Source organism: Odontesthes bonariensis, chromosome 15 (genome assembly GCF_027942865.1).
Source record: "Odontesthes bonariensis isolate fOdoBon6 chromosome 15, fOdoBon6.hap1, whole genome shotgun sequence".
Lineage (NCBI taxonomy): Eukaryota > Metazoa > Chordata > Actinopteri > Atheriniformes > Atherinopsidae > Odontesthes > Odontesthes bonariensis.
This window is the reverse complement of record NC_134520.1, coordinates 2,372,585-2,396,461: the sequence shown is the minus strand read 5'-3', so window position 1 is coordinate 2,396,461 and position 23,877 is coordinate 2,372,585. Positions and strand designations below refer to the sequence as shown.

At 42.5% G+C, this 23,877-nt stretch overlaps 1 protein-coding gene across 8 annotated transcripts in view; it reads right to left on the bottom strand.

Moving 5' to 3' along the window:
- The window catches only part of dab1a (DAB adaptor protein 1a), a 282,597-nt gene that overhangs the window by 42,084 nt on the left and 216,636 nt on the right, over window positions 1-23,877 (bottom strand). For all 8 annotated transcript variants that reach the window (XM_075484619.1, XM_075484620.1, XM_075484618.1 and 5 more), the window contains one exon: window positions 6,127-6,410. In XM_075484619.1, coding sequence (XP_075340734.1) covers window positions 6,127-6,196 — 70 coding nt within the window. In that variant the 5' untranslated portion in view covers window positions 6,197-6,410. The remainder of the gene's footprint in view (window positions 1-6,126; window positions 6,411-23,877) is intronic.

Genomic DNA, 23,877 nt, shown 5'->3' with positions numbered 1-23,877 from the left:
ATTTGAAGCTTTTTAAAATGTTTTTCACCTTCATTTGTTAATTTATCTATTACTTATATGCAAATTCTGTCTTTCTTTTGTATTTTTCTATTATTTTGATCATGTTATGTGTTTATCTGTTTTCCTTTTATTGTTACCTTATTCATTTTATTTGTCATTATAATTCTACTTATTATTCTTATCAGAATTGATCATTTTCATTGCTTTACCTTCCCCTTTGCTCTTTATGTTACATATCTTTTTTTTTTTACGACAAGACATGTTGCTTGCCACTACTATCAACGAGAGAGATCTCAGGCGCACAATATGCACATATTCACACATCTGAACGAAGAGGAAGAAAAAAACCAACATATATATATGTTGATATCTATATATCTCCCCGATGAGTAAATATCTGAATATTCAAGTCTATATGGGGCTGATTGTAACTGTGTACACATTTTGTTGTGTGAGCTGTGTTCTTTCTGATATGGCATCGTCTGTGTAAACAAGCTGCTGGCATCTGTCACATGTAGTTGAAGCAGTCCCCCAACAGACTGCATCACATGCATGCCCCTAAGCCACCACTCACACACAACCAAGCTTAACTCTACCTTTGTGGAAATGTTCATACGTCTCCAAAGGAAGAACACGTAGCTCTCCAAAAGCTCCACATTCTGAGGTTCCCCCAACCAAATACCTCCTGTCATCAAAAGGAGCAGAGAAAGCAGCACACACTCCGTCCTTGTCATCCTCCCTTTAGTCCCTCATCTCTAAGTAAACACCAATACTTTTTGGTTTAGAAGACACAAGTGACTGAAAAGTGTCAAAACTGCCTGTTTCCTAAATCCCTCAGTCTGTGGATGTGTGTTTACATGCGTGTAACTGTCGAACACCAGTTCTTTCAAAGCATGAGGAAACACAGGTAACTCCTCAAAACACAGCAGTCCTCCTTTCATGCCAAGGTAGGTATGTCAGAACAAAGCTGTCTTTCCCATCTGTCATCTGCACAGAAAAAAGAAAAGAAAAAGTTGAAGTTGTTGTCTTCCCCTTCATTATCTCTGTCTTTTCTTGTATAATGAACCCTCTCCCTTCATCCTCTCAGCCAGGGTCCCGAAAGAGAGGGCTGGAGCATGAAAAGAAAGAGGACGCTCTGCCATCTGCTTGAGGGTCTCTTCCTCTTTTGTATCTCCTCACTCTGTAACTCTCAAACCCAAACTAAATCAAATTGCTTGTCTTTTGTGTACAACTTTGCTTTGGTAGTGACATGTCTGGAGATCTTTCTTGAGCGCAAAAAAAAAATCAATACAAAAGAAAGGAATTTACATTTGGCACTTCCGGGTCCTCATCTCTGTTTTGCAAAAAGTTCAAATACAAGAGAAGGAAATGTGGGAGAAGAGAGAGGACGATGGATGACAACAGTTTACTGGTCAGTTGCAGGAGCTGAATGCAAATTTGAAAGAAATCTTCACAATCTGACACCAAAGATAATGTTAAAAGACGATGAACTCCACTGAATGTTTATGCCCCTTCTTGTGCAGTAAAATTCTGATATTGTGTAACCCCAGTTTACATCTATAGTTTTGGCAAACCAGCCCTCTTGGGTGTGTTTTATGGCACAGCGCTGTGTACCTATCACAGTACTGTCACGTATGGATAAGTGAAAAAGAAAAAAATTCGAGCACAAACAGCAGGAATCTGCATTTCCTTCATGTATGTACTTTCAGGGCAGTTGGCAAAAAAGCAACATCTGGATCCAATCACAAAAATACTCACTTCAAAGTAGTGGGAGACTTATACTTGCGCTATACCTCGTGGTACGACACCCGTGTGTCTTAGAGCACTAAACACACTCTGTTTGTGTGATGTGAGATACCTGAACCAGAAAACAGCAGCCTGCCAACCTCTAACAAATAAGAATTGTCCTTTCAACACACAGTGCTTCATCCAGCACAGCAGGGTGATAGTATCGGCCTCTATTAGAGCCTGTGTGACATTGGGACATTTTCCCTTTGTGCAAATTATGAGCATGGAGCAAAGTGTTGCTATGGAGACTGTAGTTAGTGATGATGTGGGCAAAGCCACACCAACGACTGTGGTGGAGAGGACTGAGCTGAGCATATTGTGAGGACACAATCTGTTGCAGCTGTGCACACCGGGAGAAAGCAAATAAAAGGCTTTTACTCATATGTATTTTTTCTCTTTTCTCAGGCGTTTTGAATGCTGATTCGGCTGGTCACATTTGAAAGCTTGGATGAGGAACACTCATCCAACAGAAGAACAGAGCATGTCGTCGGAGAAGCTGAACAGAAAGAGAATGAGTGCTTCCTGACGTGAGATACCTGCCTGGAAATAAGACAGATCACATCTCACCTCCCTTACCTCCCATTTTTAGTTGTTACAGTCCTAAAAAAGTGGATGGATGAAAAGACAGGTGTGTTGGGAACAGAGGCTGGTCAAAGAGTAGACAGTGCAACAGGTAGATTACACACTTTGAAGAAATGAGTTTATTGGTGAGAATGGCATAGAGAAGCAGGGGAGGAATTGCTGTAGAGCAGGTAGTTATTCCTAAATATAGTTTTAGTGCTGAAAGAGCCACATTTGTAAAGTATGTGTCACTATCTGAGTGTCAGTTTTGTCTCCTGTCACCCATCATCCACTATAGGCTTCCACAACAACAACAGCAGACAACCAATTCAGTTCAATCTCTATCTGATTGGAGGGAACGGATCTGATTACCTCTCATGGAAGGCCCATCGCACAAAAACACACTTATACACACGCAGTCAAAATGCAGTTGTTTGTGCGCTAAAATTCCCCAGGGAAAGATATCACAGTCAATGGCTGCGACAATTGTGCCAGATAGACTGGATATGTGCATAATATCCACACCAAGCAGATAATGTGTTTGCTAATCGCACACCGGAGACAAGCAAACAGACACACACACACATCTGCACACACAAACACAAAGGCTAACAGCTGCACAGCTATAACCCTTAACCACTTTTTTCATGCTGCTGGCTGCCAGCTACACTCCACATTCACCATCCCACACATCCTCGGCTACATTCCTTTGTGCGGGAGTTGTGTTGACAGCGGTGGAAGTTATTACAACTTGTCAACCTATTCCCTGTCATATCATGGAAGACTGACAGGCATCACTGAGTGTTTTATTCAAATATTTAATGGTGTCATAAATGCAACATCTGCTGGGCAGAGTAGGGGACAAATACCAAAAAAGAGGAGTCTACATGTACAGATTTAGACATTAGCAGCATCCAAATTATTGTCGTCGACGTCTGCTTATTCACAAAGAGGATTTCACATTTTCCAGTGGTTTGTCCAAGTTTCGACTTCCATCAACTGTTTTCACAACGGACAACTTTCTTTTATTAATACTTTTAAAGTGGTTAAGACCCACTTTTAAATAGTCACTTTTGTTTTCTATTTACTCTAAGCAAGGTTACTGTAATTGCCTGTATGAGGTTATTAGTCAGTATCCTCTCCATTGACTGCAGCCACTCATCTTTTAACAGGATGAAGAAACCATGATGAAATGACATCAGTCTTGGCTTCACTTCATTAACTTAATTTCCGTTACAGGATGCACTTTTAGATTTCATGGCAAATTTGAAGGTTCCAAACTGGCTGGTCCCAGCACATCCAGAGGAACAATCGCATCCCCATCCTCCAGCTAGAATGCTGTGGCCATCCAGATGTTCTGAAGATGTTCCAGGCACAAAAGCAGATGCCATTAGGGAGACTGTTTTTACAGATCTCAGCCAATGTGGTCAAATGCGTGTCATAAAAAAAAATTTTTGTTTCATTAATCAACAAAACTATAGGCATCTTACAGGAGCTCGCTCATTCCCCTTAAGTCTGAGGTTGCATCAAAGAGAGGGGAAGAGGAGGGTGAGAGAAAAGTGAGTCAGAGAGGTAGTAAATTGTAATCTCTTTGGGATTTAGCGAAGATAAATTAGACTATTATACTCCAAGAATCCTGCGTGACCAGTAAGACTGACTGATTCAATGTGCGAGGAAGCTGCAGACGCTCAACTCAGGTCGTGTAAATACTAAAGTTCAAAGGTTATCTGAACCATGTCATGGTAATTCAATTCTGCTTGAGAAGATAGTGCTCTTAGAAAAATGACCTGAGCTCCCAAATGAAACATAATTGTGTGTACAACACACAACCATACAGAACCAAACCCATACTGTGATATGTGGGCCCGCCAACGCCATGATTAATATGAGGCACGTAGCAGTCCGAGAATTTTTTCATCCCATTCTTCTCCACAGGACTGTGAAACAAAGGGCTGAGATTAAACGGCTCTCATTCACTTTGACTCATAAGTCTTTCTTGCTCACTCTCTTTCTTCATGATCAGTCAGGACCATGCGTTTCACTTATTCAGGACAAGGTCATGTGGGAGTCTGAGGAGTGGGAGGCGGAGGATGGAGAAGAAAGAGGAAGCATATTCGAAGAGTGAGGGGGGTATCCTGCAGGGATTCTCAGCAGTAAAGGAACCATTTATACCCTAATGACAATCAGCAATTCAGTGGATCTATTTTCATTCAAATTTAGCCACTCCAGTGGGACACAAACTCGATGGCTGGCTAGAAATATATCTGTGTGCCATAGAAAAACGGGGGTTTCAGGTCTGACACATAAGCACATTAAAAAAATGTCCTATCCCTGGTGCACGTTTGTTGCTTGTGGGTGTGATTGCTTTTGACTTTCATCACCCAGCTCCAAGTGATTGCACGTATGTGTGTGTGTTTGTCGGGAAGAGTGACCCAGATCAGAAGAAAGATGAATTCATCCTGTGTGAGCCGAGCTCGATGAGCATGTAGCTGAGCAAATTTTATGTCCCGTTTGTACAAAAAATGAGATACAAATAGACACAAGTCATAAGGTGAACTGTCGGGGGGAAATGTGTGTGTGTGTGTGTGTGTGTGTGTGTGTGTGTGAGTGTGTGTGTGTGTGTGTGTGTGTGTGTGTGTGTGTGTGTGTGTGTGTGTGTGTGTGTGTGTGTGTGCGTGTGGGTGTGCGTGTGCGTGCGCGCATGTGTGTGCACGCATGAGACAGGGGAAGATGGCAAGAAAAAAAACCTCAAGTCTCAAAGCTGAAGGAAAACCATTCATCTTCCCTCTCATATGCTCTTCTGGGCTTCAATCCCAGCCCCAGAGTGTGTGTGTGTGTGTGTGTGTGTGTGTGTGTGTGTGTGCATGTGCATCTTCCAAATGTGGTGAGCAGTCTGAATGATGAACATGATCTCCATTGCTGCAGAACAATACTGTTTCTAAATAGGACATGAGAGGCATTCAGCCTTCCATCACACACTGTGTATAGAAGAACCAACGCTTGTTTGCAGGGGCTGAACTGCTCCATGTGCAATGAGGCATCTGCTGCAGGTGATAGTGAGTGAATGTGATTCTGTGTGGTTGCCTGGATCCATTAAGTGTCATCCCCGACCGCGTCCAGAGTTTTCGCAACATCAATCAGATGCTTATTCAGAGAATCCTGGGCTTCACTCTCGCAGTTGGGCAGGTGGCACCAAGCAGCAGGGTGATGGCTGCCAGCCAGGTACCCCCACCCCCTGGCTTCACCTCTGCTCTGAGACCACCCAGGCTTGCTCTCATACACCTGCTAGCTACCCGACTGGAGATTTTCACACCTGGATCTTTTCTGGTTCTAACCAAACACAGCATCCTTGCACCTGTCCGTTACCGTAGCTACCTACTGTACTGTGGTACCCATCCATTTGTTTAGCAGCTATCAACAACAGCAGCCCTGCACTCTGTGGTCTAAGGAGGAGAAATGTTTGTGAGTGTTGGTGAGTAACTTTTCTTTCTTTCCTTCCATCCCAACAGGACAAGCGAAGACATTTTAACACGTAACAACAGGGAGAGCATCGCTGTAAATAACAGCTAAATTCCATGTCCCTCCAGCTAAATGAGAGTAGCCTGCTGGTGTCTGATGCTCACAACACCTGTGCTTTTTCCACTTAAAGTCTGCAGTAAAAGGACATCCTTGTGTGAAAAGTGTGGAATAGAATGACTTCATTACCACTTTACTTAGATTTCAAGGTAATCAGAGTAACTTTCCCAAATTTGCCTCTAACTGCGACACTGGTCCTACCTTTCCTTCTAGAGTCCCGTCTGACGCTACTGGGCCTGATCGCTGGCTGCAGTTCTGTCTCTGTTGACATCCTCAGGCTCCAAATGGGCTAGACTCCACTCCGCTTGGCTCGGCTGGGATCCGCTGGGCTCCGAGGGTCCAATTCACAGCGTCAGTGCCGGCTGTGCGTGCGTGGGCGCCGGGTGTGTGCGTCGAGGCGCCGGGTGTGTGCGTGGGCACACAGGGTCATGGGAGAGGGACGGGCTTTAGCCCTGACACAACATCCCACACACACCCACAGAGATCTAGGGGAAACAGACAGGAAGAAACAGGTTTGCTTTTGTTAAGGTTGTGCTTAGTCCTATCAGGCAAAACCCAAGAGTTCTCAGCAAGCATGAGAATGAGAATGAGCTCATTTCTGATCTGCCTTGAGTAGATGTTGCCCATGGTAACAGACCAGAGAGACCCGCACTACACGTTGTATTTTTTTGTCAATAATGTGGCTCAGCAAGGACATTTGCTGAGGAATAATCCACCTCTTCAGTCAGCCTCCCTCTTTTTGAATAGGATGAAAAGTACAAATAATGAACATTTAACCAAAAGTTTTACACCTGATGTTATTCAAGATGTCAAAGAAGACACAAGAAGAACTTTCAGCCAATAAGCTGCAAACAAGCTTACATTACAAACTAAATTGAGCCACTTTCATTTCACCTAAAACCAAAGGTAAGTTTGGGAGGATAATCTCTTATTGCACAGTAAATGTGGTAATTCAAACCTGAGCCACATCAAGTCTGTCAACTCTGATGGAAGATTCCATATGGCTTGATGGGGTAATCATTTTTCCATTTGTTTTTGCTATTTTTCCAAATACGTTTAAAATTCTCACTGCAAAATTTGAATGACCTAGTCAACTGAAAAGTGACTAAAACTAACAAGATATGGGTTACAAGCACTTTTCCTCATTGTACTTCCTGGGCCCTGTCCAGTGCCTGATGGGCCCTTCTGGCCCCAGCATTCCGTCCCTTCTTAGCCCATCTGCTGCTGCTTTAAGTGTTTACTGGCAGTGGCGAATACATTCAAATTATATTAAGTCAATGCACAAAAAAACACATTTATATGTACGTCAACTTCATGAAAAGCTCTTTTCTTAGTTAGAGATACTGAGGTACAAAGACAGCTTGAGACAGCTGCAGGGTGACATGCTACATAATAAATCTGACTACTCTCTGAGCTGCTCGTCACCTCCTCTTAGACTTTAATCTTGACCTCCCTTTCCTTCTCTGTCTCCATCTAACAGTGGCTGAGTGCAGACTTTAACAAAACCAAAAGACTGGTGTTTCTTAGGGAAGAGGGAAATCTCTCTCATTCTCTTCCTCCCCCTCTCCACGGTGTTTCAGCGTGAATAGGAGGCCCCTGTAAGCCTCGGGCGAGAACAGATGAATTGAGAGGCTTTTAATTTGCTGCAGACAGAACAGAGCAGCGTCCATTTAATTCTGCCAGCAGAGGCCATGTCGGCAAAATGCTGACAATATTCTTTATCTGGTCCAAACACACTGGAAAAGTGTGAGTCACTCCAATTACAGGCATTATCAGCAGCACTGTTCCACCAAATGGATGGAGAGAGAGTAAGTATGAAGAAAGAGGGGTTAGAGGGAAGAGAAATGAACAGAGTGGAAAGAAAGTGAGGGGTGACGGAACATAGAGCGGGCGAGTAAGATAATGAGCGAAGGGGTAAAAGGGGAGAGAAAAAAAAACAGGAAGTAAAATCAGAATAGGCAGGATGAAGTTGAGCGGCTGTAGCTCTGAACCTGAACATATCCCACCTGTCTCTCTCCACTAATTTCCCTCCCCTTCTACTCTTGGAAGTCTTAAAGGCAGCATAAAAAAAAAGACTGTTAATGCTCAAACTGAACCAGAAAAGAGGAAGAATAGAAACCTTCTCAGAGCCTGAGAAAATAAATAAGAGCTCCTCCTATTCAACAACTGCAAAAAGGGACATGGTATTAAACCGAAACGATACTAAGACTAAACTGAGTTCAGAGTTAAAGAAGCCCACTCCGTCCAAGCAAAACAATCAGTTATCAATTATCAACAATCAATAATCAGTTATAAAAATTAGGCAAGACTTTGAGAGAAGTAAAGAGAGTAAAATGAAAAATCTCGTCAGAAGACTCCAGACATATGGTTGTTTCTCTGGAGACTTCTCTGGAGAGGTCTATATTCTAAACTCCGGTCCCTGGAGGAGGGAACATGCTAAAAAAAAAGAAAGAAAGAAAAAGGCATCCATGTCTAATTCTCTACCTCGTACAAACGCGTACGCGAAATAAAAGGCAGAGCCTCGCCATCAAAAAGCCACCATGAACACTATAGTGGTGGTTTGACCTGGAATCGGCTCGTGAGCTAAATGTAGCAGCCGAGCAGGATGTGAACATGGCTTAGTGTGTCTGGATTTAGACAGCAATCTGAAGCCATACCAGAGGAGGCAGGAGGAGAGGGGGAACGAGCGGCAAATTGGACAGCCGCAACTGGTTAGCTGCCAACAGGCGCGAGTGGGTGATGTGCAGATCTGCATTTGTGTGAGTGCGCGTGTATGTGTGTGTGTGTGTGTGTGTGTGTGTGTGTGTGTGTGTGTGTGTGTGTGTGTAAACTACACCATACAGTACTGTACATGTGTGTGTCACTCCATAAACAGCATCCTGCCAACATGAGCTTAGTGCCCAGAAATCATCTGCAGCCATAGTAAAGCCTGCCAGACGAATGGAAAGAAAAAAAAAGGAGAGAGAGAGAGGGGGGGTGTTGCTGGCTCTCTATCCTGCTTCGCTTTCTGCCACCTTCTGCTCTCTCAGGGTAATTGTGTTCTGTCCATCAGGCTCAGAGTTAGATTAGTCACTCCACTCATTCAGCTCTCCTGCCATCTCAATAATGAATGATCATAGAGACCACCACCACGCTACTATTCGCTCTCTACATTTCCTCTTAACACACTTTATCAGTGCCACCTTTGTATCCTCACACCGAGTCCTTATCAGCAACACATTTCAGCTATGAGTTGTGCTTGTTGATCAATAACCACGATGGCTAACAAAAGGTTGGCACATGTTACATTCCGCCATGGATCAGATGCTTAAATGAGAAAACAACTATTTTTCTTTTTACCGTACAACAAACGAGACTCACCAAATGTCATTTCATGAAACCCAAATAGCTAAATGCACTTTTAAATGTCAACTGCGAGAGCACATAAGCAAGTCAAAGAGAGGCATAAATGTCAATAAATGTCTATTCTACCAGGAAAAAGAGGAGAGAACAAGGATATAAAACATACCCGTTTGAGGGCTTTACTAGATAATATGTGGCCACTGATCTCCAGCAGTCCAGCGAGCTCAGGAGGAGACAAAGAGCAGTGAAGAATGAAACAGAGCGCAACAGATGAGAACGGAAGAAAGGGGTAAAAGATCAACTCAAGGAGGTTATTGGACATGACGTGCTTCAGGGTGAGTGAGATAATAGACTCTGTGAACGTGTGTCTATGTGCATGACTGGGCAGAGGGAGATAAAACAAAGAGACCTGAGAGCGTGCACAGTGGGTTGAAGTTCAGTGTCACACCCAGAAATCAGCTGCATGTCACAGTGCTTTGAGGGAAAAATAAATGGGCCATGTCTTTGATCCCAATCTCACACTTATCAAAGGTATTCTTTGGAGGGAAAAAAAAAAAAAGTTTAAAACATCAAAAAAATTCAACTACAAAATCAAAAGCGGCTGAAGTAAACAACGGCGATATTGTCGGGATGAATGAATCAATATATTGTATAGCCTACCCAGGAGGAAGAGGAGGAAGTTTTTTGCTTGTGCTGGCAGAAGCACATTAAGGGCATAGAGGCAAGCGGAATTTCATAAAAAGTGCAGTACTTACAACAAAGTTGAAAGCTCCTGGCAAGCGGACATAACCTTTGCTACCATCATTTTACACAAAGAAATCCCGGAAAAAAAAAAAAAGATGATAAAAATGAAATTTTGCAGTTGCTTTACTTCACTGAAGACAGCTTTGGGGAAGTAAAGGACTGAAATCTGAAGCAGAACTTGCAACTTTTCTTCTGGGTTTGCAGGCACACATTATGGTGCTGATCTTCCTCTGTTTCGCATTTGTGAATTCCCAAAGAGGAACAGCTGCGGGCTAACGAGCACATCTTTTTGTGCACGTGCACACTTTTTAGCACATCTGTGCAAAAAAACTGAGCTCATCATATAAGGTAAATTGTATCATTTTAAAGGTAGCTGTGCAACCGATTTATAACTGGCCCGCACAGTTTCAGCAGTAGGATAAAAAATTGTTTATACAATTCTTATGGTTGCAGTCCACTGTTTTTACTTGGTCATTATGATGATTTCTTTAGTTAAAATGAAAAGAGCCAGTTGTAAATAAATTCTGAAGAAACAAAGATTTTGAATCTACCTTAAAGAGATTAGATATCACTGATCAATATTGAGTTTGGGTTCCCTTGTGTGAAACCTCTGTTATTGTTACAACTTGTGTGAGTAGAAGATGCTCCGAGATGGCATAAAACTCAAAATGAAGCAAACTGTGTCCAAACAGATGAAATCCCAGTTTACAGTTGGAAACGAGACATGGTCCAGATGCAGATGCAGGGCAGGCACATGAACACGAACACACATTCAGCTGAACGCGCCCTCGTGCAGAGTACGTTTTCTTTCCAAACGCGAGCAGGGATCTCACCCTCCTGAACAGTTTCACCTCGTGCGTGTTCTCTTTGGAAAACAAATCATACTGGAGATGGCTTTGGGAAGACAGCAAATGTCTACGTCGGGGTTCCCTCAGTTGTTGATGCTATTAAGAAATGGCAGTTAGTGTGTAGCATCTTAATTGAACAATCAATAGCAGCTAATTCTGGAAGTAAATATCTCACCATCTGTAAAAATGCTGAAGTGAAGAGTGGATGACGATCCTGAAAACCCCTCAAAGTCCACAATGGACAAGCTGAAGGTTTCAACACGGCCCGCACATCTTCTACTAAACATGATTTAAAATCAGTGAATAGGCCTCAAAAGAGAAATGCATGCAAGGTGACTCTAGAATATCCCAGAAACCAAAGCCTTGTAAAGTAGAATCGGTGTAGAACAAGATGTGAAGGACTCTTTGATACAAATGTGTTTACCAGTTTTGTGATCTGCCAGAGGGAGTGTTAATCTTGCTTAAAACATTACAAAAATGAGTCATCTTTAACTTGAAACCAAATTGTCACTGTCTAGCGTAGAGGGGGGGGAGCACGGTTTGTATTTTCACATAATTTCCCTGATGAGCTATCAATTCAGGAAGTTTGAACACTGGGGAGAGCTGCTTTGTTGTTGTTTGGCATCATTTCAAATTCTAGCCTCCAAGCAAATCTGATCAACCACGACATGGAAACAAATTTTTGAGCTTTGCGTCTCATTGTTAAAACTTCACCGCTGAAGTAATGTTAGTGTCTATGCAGCTGTGATGTTACAGTGAACTATAAGGTGTGAACTATCCAGCACCCCATGCTTTTAAATCTGAGCACCGCAGATGAATTTGAGCCCGAACAACTGGTTGCCTGTCAGGGCCAATCGAGCTGAAAACCAGAAGATTATGGTCACGAGATGTGCGATCTGTGCAGCTCGAGCTGGAGATGGATGCTGTTAAGCCAAGCAAAGACACAGCATCAGGGGTACAGTCATTGCAAGCTAAGAAGCAGCTGTCAAAATGCATAGGATCACAGCTCAACACAAACATAGAACAAATTTAGCACGATATACCAGCCAGTGGCAACAAGGGCATTTCTGACACTGATCCCAGCAGCGATTTCACTACTACCCCGCATTAACAGTGATGTGCTATTTTTCTAGAGGCTGGACAAGGCAGTATTTACAACAGTACCACGTACAAAAAGTGCCTCAACAAGCACAACAAGATGCTGCACAGCGAACATTGCAGCATGTGGTCCTGAGCTGCTCGGGGAGCTCCACGTGGCTTCCTGCCTGCCGGATCAGAAGGAACATTCAGCAGACGCCTCGGCAGGAAAAGGTAAACACGCAGACACGCACGCGTACACTCACCGACCCACAATCTCCTGCCGTAAATAGGGTACCCCACAAGATGACTGGTGTACAGAACACAAATTAACACAAAAACAGGAGCGCACACACATCTGCACCTAACCTATTTACAGACACAGGGCTGTAGATATCAAAGCGCTGCGCTGTCTATGGGGAATCCCTCCTTTCTCATGTTTTAAGGGGAAATAGATGAAAACGAATCTCGTTTTCACTGCACCTCCCCTGAGTATATGCGAGTGTGTGTGTGTCTCCTCTGCCATGCTAATGTGTTAAAATGTAAATTGGTCCTGTTCAACAATGTGTGTAAGGCTGTCTTTTTCATGCAGAGAGGAAGCAGTGGCTTTGCTGACAGATCGTGGATATGCCTTTATTAATAAACCCACACCTTGATACCACCTCTCTGTCTGTCGGCGAGTGTGATCTCCTGCTGCTTCCTTCAACACCATACCACTCATTCTCTACTATTAACACATGCAAAACACATCAGCAAAGCTTCATGAATGCATTCAGTGGGTGACTAAAAAAATCTAGCAATGCATGGTTTCTTTTAGTCGTGCCTTTTCTCCTTTTCTTCTCTGAAATGTATCATTTAGAGGGCCTTCCCTTTGCCAGTTCTCTCTTCAACACGAAGCAGGTGGATGGTGGATTCGGCTCCACGCATTCCAGGAATTATTCGGTGATTTGCAGTGGCTTGTAGTGAAGAGAAATGGGCAAATGTAAGCAATATGGTAATGGATTTTCATGACTGACGGAGCACAACACAAACACACACCAGGCCCTGGGACCACCATTTCCTCCACCCTGGAGATAGAAATAAGTGCAATTTTTATTTACTGTCATGGGGTCTTACTTACTTAATTTAATGCTTCAGCAGTGGATGAATAAATAAATAAATTGTGTACAGGCCCAATAAAGAGGTGGACACGAGGTTTGGCAGTGGAGATCGAGGAAAAAAAACAAGCATGTTCACTTTTGGAGTTTTATTCCAAGCAGTTTGAAAAGCTGGAGTTGCTTTTTTGTCTACAAGACTATTATCACAGAGCTACAGTATATGGTGTTGCTGGCCTGGTAAAAATGTCCACTCTGCATGATTTAGATCCCCTCTGGACCCCCCATCAGCAGGACCTAAAGTGAGTGATGGATCCCCTACATCTGTTGAGTGGAAGAGAAAAAGAGAGGAGGACTTTGGTGTGTAAAATCAGAGCCAGAGTCTACCCGAGCAGAAGACTGGGACTTAATGAGGGATGCAATCAATTATTCAAAACGCTTAATCATGATGTCGCGCAGTGTTGTTGCACAAACACACGCGCACAGATAAACATGCAAGAAGGCGCACCACGGGTTTGTCACCTGTGCCTCTAAAGGTACGCGCAAAGACTGATGTATTCAAAACGTGGAATAAAGTTCTGGGATTACTCTTTACATATACCTCATTCAGACAAAGGCCTGCGTTGAAGAAAGGCATTTAAAACCTGAAGGTTTTTTGGAAAACTACAGCCTGTCCACTAAAACCTTTATTTTTCTGCAGAAACAAGAAACATGAAATAAAAAAAACTAACCAAGGTTAAACCTTTGGCTTTTATTATTTTTGACTCTGTCCTTATTTTTATTAATAAAAGGAAATGACTTACTCCAGGACAAACCCTTAATTGCATACATATTTCCCTTACTCACGTGGGCATCAATAATCATAGTGTTGCAACACAAAACCTTTAACCACATATCTACTGATATCTAAGCTTGCCTGCCTGTTCTGCATTGCTAAACCTAACCAACTGCGACTGAAAGCCAAGTTGCTGGACAATATTGTGTCAGATGGAAGTTGAACTTCCTACCTCCTTATAAGTGCTTTTGAACATGTAATAGTTGTATAGTATCGCATTTGTGATGGTTTAGTCCACATGATGTTAGGCGAAAATGCAAATGAAAAGGAAAGTTTGGTTTTAACAAAACACTTGTCATAGTATGTAGAAATGTTGATGAACAGTGCAGCATAAAGCTGGCTGTGAACAATTCTGGAGTTTTTAACTGGCAGAAAACCATGTTAATAATACTCCAAATAGAATGGTGAACAGAAGCTGGGAGCAGCTGCTTGGTTAACGTCAGAGAGCAGCTATTAATGCTGCCAACTTTCAGGACCAGCAGGACTTTACGTTTAACAAGCTTACAGCAACATTTGTAAGGAAGTGATAAACTATATCACAGACATGTGCTTTGAACATAAATAACCATTAGCAGCGTCAGCAGATGACTAAAAGGCCTACTGATGGATAAAGTTAATGCAACAGTACCTACAGACATCTGTTCCAGCAGAACGGCTGATTCCAGTGTAAAAAGGTACAATTCACTCAAACCTCTGGGAAATTTATAAGTAACATACAACGGATAAATCCACCGTCTGATGTTTGCTGTGAGGCTATCAATAAAACTTAGGATCACATTTGTTCAATAAAATTAATGGTTGCTTTCAAAGACTGCATCTGGTAAAAAGATGAGCTACCAAATATACACATGATCCTAATAAAATACAACAATGTAAAAAAAATATGCGTACAGAAACAACATATAGACCAACTCAAAGGTACTGTCTCTCAGTCATGTCTTACGGCTTAAAGGACAAGACCGGTTTTTTGACATTGGGCCCTTGATTTCACATTATAACATGATGTTCTACTCACCCCTACTTGTTGTTGGTAATTTGGAGCTGTTCCGAAGATATTCGAGAGGCGTCTGGCTGCTCTCTTGAGATATTCGGCCATGAAACGGTTTCCTATGGGCAACGTTATACAGGCACAAACTATGCTGTTTATAATTTCTTAATTACTGTACACTAGCACTGATAACGTGGAGGTGCGTCGCTTAATTAAAAAAATCCGGGTTACTGTAATTTTGAATTTTAGCCGAATGAATAAATAGGCAGCAGGTCTGTGGGCTGTCTGTGGTAGTAGCACGACGATGACGTCAGTAACACCCACTTTACGACAAAAATTCAAAATTACAGTAACCCGGATTTTTTTAAGTAAGCGACGCACCTCCACGTTATCAGTGCTAGTGTACAGTAATTAATAAATTATAAACAGCATAGTTTGTGCCTGTATAACGTTGCCCATAGGAAACCGTTTCATGGCCGAATATATCAAGAGAGTAGCCAGACGCCTCTCGAATATCTTCGGAACAGCTCCAAATTACCAACAACAAGCAGGGGTGAGTAGAACATCATGTTATAATGTGAACTCAAGGGCCCAATGTAAAAAAAAACGGTCTTGTCCTTTAATGGAAGTACATTTCTAAGCTGGCATTCTGCCGAATGCTGGTACTTTCTTTGTCTCGTCTTAATTTGCAGTTTGGGATGTTTCTGAGCTGCTACTTTAGGACAATGGTTGTGTAACCACCAACAAATGACATAATTTGGGGTGTACATACAAACAAAAGGTGTAGAAATCACTTTCTCTGCTCTCCTCTCTTCTCTCTGAGGTGTGCACACACCCACACGCATAAACAGGGACACTTACATTAAATCTGTACCTGTGGCATCTTCTTTAAATGGTTGTTTGGAGGTGTGTGTGTGTGTGTGTGTGTGTGTGTGTGTGTGTGTGTGTGTGTCTGTGTGTGTGTGTGTGTGTGTGTGTGTGTGTGTGTGTGTGTGATTTAGAATGTAGTGGCTGTGCAACAGGCTTCGCATGATTTTTTTGTTCCTGATTTACAGCTGGCCCGTGCTGTGTTTTACTTTTTTCTATTTTTGAACAGGATGTTTTCTTTAGCTAACACATAAAACAAGTCTCTTTTTTTTAATTAAAAATACCTCGAGGCTGTACTACCCTAAATTTCTGACCACGGACTCTGTGAAAAGCCTGCAGATGATCCAAATGTTTGCAGTTAAAAGTGAGAGAAAGTGGTGAGACAGATCATGTTCGTTCATATTAGCCTCTCTTCACCGACTCCATATCACATCCAGAAGAGAATTTGAAATACTTGCCTACCATGCAAAGACCTTAAAGACCAAGCTCCATAGTAAGACCTCAACGTATCATTATCATTTCCAAGAGAATTACTTTCAGGAGTTCCTAATAGTAGAATGGGAGTCAGATCCTTCAATTATCACAAGGTAAACAGCTACAGTTGATTTAATAGAAGGTTTATTGGATATAACTTTATATTTTAACAAATAAAATGCTAAAAAGCAAGCTCAAGCCACGCTGCAGCTGCATGTCTTCTAGAGTTCTGACACGATGCCAACTCATTTCATAACTAATAAAGTTTTTTATCTGATGCTCTGTGTGTAGGCAATGTGTCAAAGACATTAAAACAAGCTTACCTGTTATGAGGATTACTGATTATGATAATGAATTATTTTCACTTCATTCACGTGGTTGCTCAAGTTACAGCGGGCAGCTTTCATGTCTTTACTTTTCGAGTCATGGATCACACAAAACTGTGCATTGGTGGCTAATACAAGAGGCGTGTGTCTCTGTGTTTAGACACGCCAAAAAAACCCACATGCCACATTCCCGGTGTAAAGCTGGCACAAGAACAACTCAAAGGTTTTATGAAGCACTATCTTTAATGTGCAATGACCAGATAGCTGTAAGTTACTGTACAACCCTATTTGATTACGACATACTCAGACTTATCAAGGCACTTAAACTTCTTCCTGCAGATATTGTACAACTTAATTATACACAGTCACGCAAGCTTCGAAAATGCTTTTCAGACAAACATTTTTCAGATCGTTTTGTAAGTACTTTTTAATGTTTTACAGAGCACGCGCCTCTCCTGTTAAACCAACTAGTTTGGGTTTGAAGGGCAGGCTTCCACTCTACTTCTAAGATCAGGCTAAAACCTTCCCTTTATTTAAACCTAGTGCTGGCTAACGTGACCAGAACCTTGTTTCATTTTGCTGTTATATTCCCAGGTTGCTTGAGGGGACCACCTGCGATGCAGTGGGTGCTTCCACTCTACCCTTTTCACTTTCATTCCCCCATGCATTGAATGCAACCAGAGCGTGTCATTAAACATTCACTCCATTGTAGTTTGAGCTTTCTCCTCTCTGTCCTCACTAAATGTTGGTGTATCCAACTCTGCAGCAGCATTTTTTTGATCTGCAGTCACTGATCTCAGCAAGGATTTTTTGTTTTTTCGTTCCCCTGTGTTAATCTTTTCTCTCTCTTCGCTTCTCTCACACCAACCAGTTGACATACATGGTCACTGTGAGTCTGGGTCTGTCTGAGATTTCAGCCTGTTTTTTCCAAGCTATGCCTCGGGGCATCTGAGTTGTTTTTTGGGCAAGCAGAATATCAGCGGGGATGATTGGTTTCATAATATGGACCCTATTTGCACGTGTTGCTTGTTTGGAACAACGAATGTGAATGTTTAGGCTTTGCTCGGTAAAAAAATAGCACAGTTTTGTTTGCTCAGTCATTACAGGAAAGGGAAGATAAGCTATAAAGAAGGGTAAGGACTTGATAGAAACAAAAAAAAGAGAATGCAGAGACCTAAAGAAGCTTCAGGGCTTAAACTTCAACAGTGTCAGCCCTAGAGCTCTTGGCTTGCAAGCCACTGGCAAGCCCTCGATGAGCAGCTCACTAAAACTTACTTGAACCAAGACAGAATAGCTACAAATTCTGTCAGTGTGTCTGTGCTGCAGGGAGAATAACTGTGCTTTAACTGTTTTAACTGGCTCCACTGAGCCCTGTAAGACAGCAGAGGGAATATCAACATTCAGTCTCCCCTTCAACCCTCGGGACAGATTCCCAAGGGGGTACACGTACATGCTCTACCCCGCCCTCCCCCGTGGTGCCTCCCGCCACCAGTGGACGTCAGTCAGTCACAGCTCCTGCATCCTATCTGTGTGTCTAATCACCCACACACTCTGTCACAGTCACTTGCCCTTCCAGTTAAAACACAGAGAGCCAAATGAAATCAATCTTTACTGGGTGTCCATGTTTAATAAGGCCCTGTTGTTTCTTATGGACTCTGACAACATGATCAGCCTCCACACTACTTCACAAGGAAGTAACTACAGCTCCAGTGTCTGGTGTAGCAGGCTGTACATTTACCACTTCTTATTCATTTGATGTACTTGTCCTGCCATGCATTTTTCTCAGTTAGCGACCAAAGCAATCTCTAATATCATCATGACACTTATTGAATGTCATACTCAAGACACAATTTGTGCAACTTCCATCTGTTGAAATACAAACAAAAATATCCCCCCAAACACTAAGCAATAATACACAAACAACACAACATGGTAATGTGGGCAAAAAAAGTTTAGCTGCATAAGAAGTCAGCAAAACTTCCTGGAGGTGAAACCTTGAAATAAACCCTTTTAGCACCCCATGGTCTGTTGGGCTGCTGCTCTGTCAGAACTCTCACACAGAGTGGAAAGGCTATTGGCATTCACTTCCCTGTGGGACTCAAAGTCAATACAAACCTCTTAAAACTTTTTCTTTTCATTTCTGAATGTCTCTATGTGCATATGTGTGATGAAAAGAGAGGTGGAGAAAGGAGGCGTGTTGAAATCGCAACAGCAATCTCTACGACGTCACTTGTTTCAGAGAAGCATCAACTGTACATGTATGTTGGTGCACATTCGCAGCTACACATGTGGTATTAGTGTTGAAGACCCCAGAGTGTGCATGTGTTTGTATGGATGTGTATGTGGGGGAGGCAATCATGGTATGCTTAAGCAGAGTCACACCCTGTCAGGGTCCATCCTCAAAGCACCATCCATCATAGTGTAGCTGCTAATGATACAGATACATACAGCAGCACAGAGGGCCTGCAAACCAAGGGAGAAGTGTGAGGAGAACATAAAGGAGGACAAGGTGGAAGAGAGAGATGTAAAAAAAAAAAACGGTTGGGGGTGTTGTAAAGGAGAACAATAAGAGACAATTAACAGCAAGAATGTCGCTATTATGACTGTAATATAGGTTTCATAAAGATCACTGTCATGCCAGTAACGCTAACCTATATTTGCATTTGCATTGGAGAGAGAAAGCACAAAAGGAGGAGGAAGAGAGCTGGAAGAGAGGAGGCAACCAGCATGAAGGGGGAAGGAAATGTGCTGTCACAGGCTGAGAAGTGGAAGACTATCTGTGAGACTGGAATGGGCAATCTCCCTTTCTGTCTCTTCCCCCAAACACACACTAAAACCCAAACACACCAAGCGCGCACAGCACCGCCCACTGCCAAACAAATCCACAAAAAAACTCAAGGCTAAATACGAGTGCCTTCCATGAGGTCTATTGTACCTTCAAGAGAGATATAGCCAATGGTTACCACTTTTTAAATGCAACCTCTTAAATACTCAGGAATAAGACAAGTCTGCACCGAAGAAGTGCAGAAGGCTTCAGTAATGGCTCAAACAATCATTTAAGAACTGACTGTGAGACAGAGTGGATCGAATTTGAACAGAGAAAGTAAATTTATTCATATTCTAAGCATTTTTGCTAGACTTCAGCAACACCCAAAAATTACTGCCGGCTCTAAAACAAGCTTTTTATCTCACTGCTATCATGTGGTTTCACATGAAAGAATATAATTCTCGTTCGGTTCTAGCAAGAGCAGTTACTGAATAAGACAAAATGCGTCAGTGTGAGAGTAATGTGTTTGAAAGGAAAAAATGAGTCTCTCTGGGACCCGTTTAGCCTCTTAAAAACAGATATTTGTGATAAAGTCAACACGTTTATTATAAAGGTATTAAATACTGTAAATTCTGAGAGGGTGGAGCATCCTTACAAAGTCAAGCAAAAATCTATTCAACCATTTACTCCCCACAGAAAGAAAATACAGCACATGCCAGCTCTGAAATTTAAAAAGCAGACATTTTGTGTCAGTTCAATCCCAAATAAATGCCAAAGCAAAACCATTACAAGTGTCATTACAATGGAAAGGTATTTTCTTCCAGACAATATTAAGTTTAGTTCAGTCAAGACTCATACAGCGACAGGAAATGCAGGAGCTCTTAATTCTTCCTTCTCAGCTTGTACTTTTATCTTGTGTCTTCACTTCATACCGTAAGAAAAGGGCCTGGGTTTTAAATGAGTCAATGAGATGTTTCCAGCTGCTAAAGGAGAATTCCAAATGATATGCTAATAGAAAGAAGATTACAAAATTGTAGCTGCGGGGAACCTCCTCAACTGCACACACATACATATGTGCCCGCACCCAAATAGTAAAATCATTTATTCTATTATTACGGAGGACAAAATGATAATGGTAGATATCAGAAGCTGAGTGGTCTTTGGAGAATGTTACAGAACCTTGGTGAGAAACATGCAATGATGAAAATTGCCTCTTGTGAAGAGATGAATGTGAAAGAGAGATGCAAGATGTGCTTGTGAATATGTGTGATGACAGAGTGGAGAGAGAGAGAGGCTCCAGGATACTATCTGCTCAAAGGACAAGAGAACAGGTGAGAAAGCCCCTTGTTTCTTCCCTCCTCTTCTGTCTTCCATGTTTCCTTTAGCCCGACTGTCATCCTGGCATAATGCAAACAGGTGCAGCTCCCCTGATTCCACTCCACCCCCACAATCTCCTTTTCTGCGATCTCCTTTAACAATCTAGCCATGAAAATCACATCATTCCTCCCTTTCCTTTGTCTCTCCCCTGTGTTTCTCCCTCAGTCTGATTGCTCATCTTTCTTCATTGCTCTCCCTGCCTCACTCCCAGAGCTTCCCATCTGTACAGTAACAGGTGCGCTGTGTATATGACTGATGTGTTTGTTACCTGTAGCGCAGCCTGCAGCCACAGCCTGCACTGAGAATAGCTGCCTCTACCTATCTGCCTCCTGACCTACTCACTACCGCTCCGCTCTCTTTGTCTCCTCCCCCTCTTGGCTCCCTCAGATGGTAACAGAATAAGCAGAGGAGTAGGGGAGTGGTGCTAAAAATTGTTAGGGAAGCACCAGCAAGCTGTCATGCATTTGTATATGCGTTTGAATGAGCCTTCACCAGCCGTGCTGTGGCGGTGTTTTCAGTTAAGCTAATTAGTCCCACCAGTCTACGAGTGTGAATACACATATGAGCCCATTAGGTGTGTGTGTGTGTGTGTTTGGCCCACCGGCCCATCTTAGTAGTCTCACAGGTGAGTGATTAAATGCTCTGCAACACCTGGAAGTGTTCCTCCTACCCACCCACTTCCCTGAATCAGCCACCACAGACTCACAGCTTAGAGACACTTTTTTGACAGGGAAGCGTACAATATTATTGGGTTCATGGCCATGTATGTCCGTGCATGTCATTATTATGGATGAACTTTTCAAAAACTGAGAAACCGTGACGCAAACATCACAACCCTCTCCCCTCCCACTACCACCTTTGCAACAGCTCTCTTAGCATCATCACTATGGATGCTGGTAGAAGGTTTCATAGAGAAAAGGCTGTAAAAGTCAGGTGACGTGCACCAGCTCATGGCGCGACCTTGCAGGGATACACAAAAACGGAAATACCTGAATACTACGGTGAAAAGACAAAGACTGCAGCGTCTACTGTTATCATTCAAAGAACATTTATTTTATTTTTTTTTTTTTTTGTAAATAGCATGTGTGTAAATACAGGTTAAGAAATGGCAGTGGGCACATACATTTGATAATTTGCACGTGAAATGAATCAAGATAAATGAAAATATGTTTTTATTTATCCCAAAAGGAAATCATACTGTCGTGCTTTTTATATTTTTTGTAACAATCATTAATCATAAGCTCTCATTAAATATGGTTATTACCTCTGGCAGAAACGACCTCCTGTCTTACAGCGTAGCTGAAGAAGCCTCATACTGATCACACTCCGTTGTTTCAACTGTTTATGTGGAGGGCGGCAGTGTTGTTGTTTATGTTCATTAACCTGTGCAGCATTCTTCTTTTTCTTTTACAATAGGGTCCAGGGGAGCCAGAGCGGGCTGCAGCACGGAGCCAGCCTTCTCTATCAGTTTGTTTAGTTCCTTTGAGTCACTGGCTCTGATGTTACTGCTCCCAACAGATGGCTGCAAAGCAGGTTGTACTTTTCACCACAGACTTATAGAAAATTTGCAACATCTTGAGCCCGACATTGAAAGAACATAAATTACTTAAGAGGTTCAGTCTGACAAGTTCTTTCTTGAAGACAGCCTCAGTGTTGCATGTCCAGTGCACTCTACTGTCCAGATTGTTTTGTTTGCATTCTACTCCATAAGGACCAACGGTGACATAGATGTAACAAATGATTAAAACTAAAGTAAATTTACCAAAAATGGGCAATGTAAAATATGGAAAATTACAGACCTTTGACATGTCATCTATGTGGTCCATTTGGTCTGTTTTACATTCCCTTGATTTTTATTTAAGGAAAAATGGGTCTGGGTTCTTATGGGTTAAATGAGGTGATCCACACCATGCACTCAGCCCCTTGTGCATCACTGATACACCCAACAACTGCAGAGTCATCTGTGAGTATTTCTAGGGATTACATGAGTGACTTTTACTGTGAGTCTGAGGTGTACAGAGGGAAGAGAGACTGTGACAGTACAGTCCCCTGTGGTGCTCCTGTGCTGCTGACCACCTTCTCAGACACACAACCCTTCAGTCTCACAAACTGTGTTCTATTTTTTTTAGGTAGACTATAATCCAGGTGGTTGTGGAGGCATCCACCTATATTTTTTACAGCCTCCTTACATAAAAGTGCAGGGTAAATTGTATTAAAAGTACTGGAGAAATCAAAGAACATGATCCTCACCGTGCTGCCTACTTTGTCCAGATGAGAGTGGGCACACTGAAGCAGGTGGATGATTGCATCTTCAACACCAACCTCAGCACCATAAGCAAATTGTGGTGGGTTCTGAAAGGCTCTCACTGCCTTACTTGTGTGAGCCAATGCCAGGACTGAGAGTGTTTAGGTACTAGAACAAAAGGCAAAGTGTCTGCCACAGCACTTGATATGTTAAGATATGTAAGGATTTCTTAATTAGACACATGCTTTGTGTTGATTGATTCATTTTTCACATGGGGGCAGGAGCCCATTCCAGTACACCCTGGGCTGATTGCAGGTCAATAAAAAGCTAACTCAGGGACAAATAACCATGCATCCTCACATCTACGATTAGTTTAGGGCAGTGTTTCCCAACCGGTGGTACGCGTACCCCTAGTGGTACGTGGAGGTACTGCAGAGGGTACGCGGCGCACGGGGAGTTTTTTTTTTTTTTTTTTTTTAATTTATTAAAGCTGCAGTCTGCAGGATTTGTTGTTGTCATACGTAAAGTCCTAATTTTTGGCATTTTCAGAGTTTACATGATCTATCAGAACGCTTGAAGTTGAAAACGGTGACCTCCGTATTCGCAAAATGCAAGAAATGCTTATTTTTTAACCGAAAAATAAAAAGTTATTCAACTTCCTGTCCCGCCCCATCAAAACACATGAGAACTCGTGCACGTCTACCTGCACGCCAGATGCGCGTACACGACTCCTCATTCATCAACTCACCTGTCATTTGCGATCATGGAAGACACAGTAAGTAGACTAGCCCATAATGAAGTTCAATAGTCCAGATAAATAAGCGTGGGGACGAGCCTACCTTGTATCGCGCGTGCACAATCGGTGATTGACAGGCAGCAGAGCCCAGCTCGTAACCTGATTGGTTACCTTTTACCGGTCCGGTCTGCAATTTTGTAAACAAACCTGCTGGCTTTGGAGGGACCTAGCG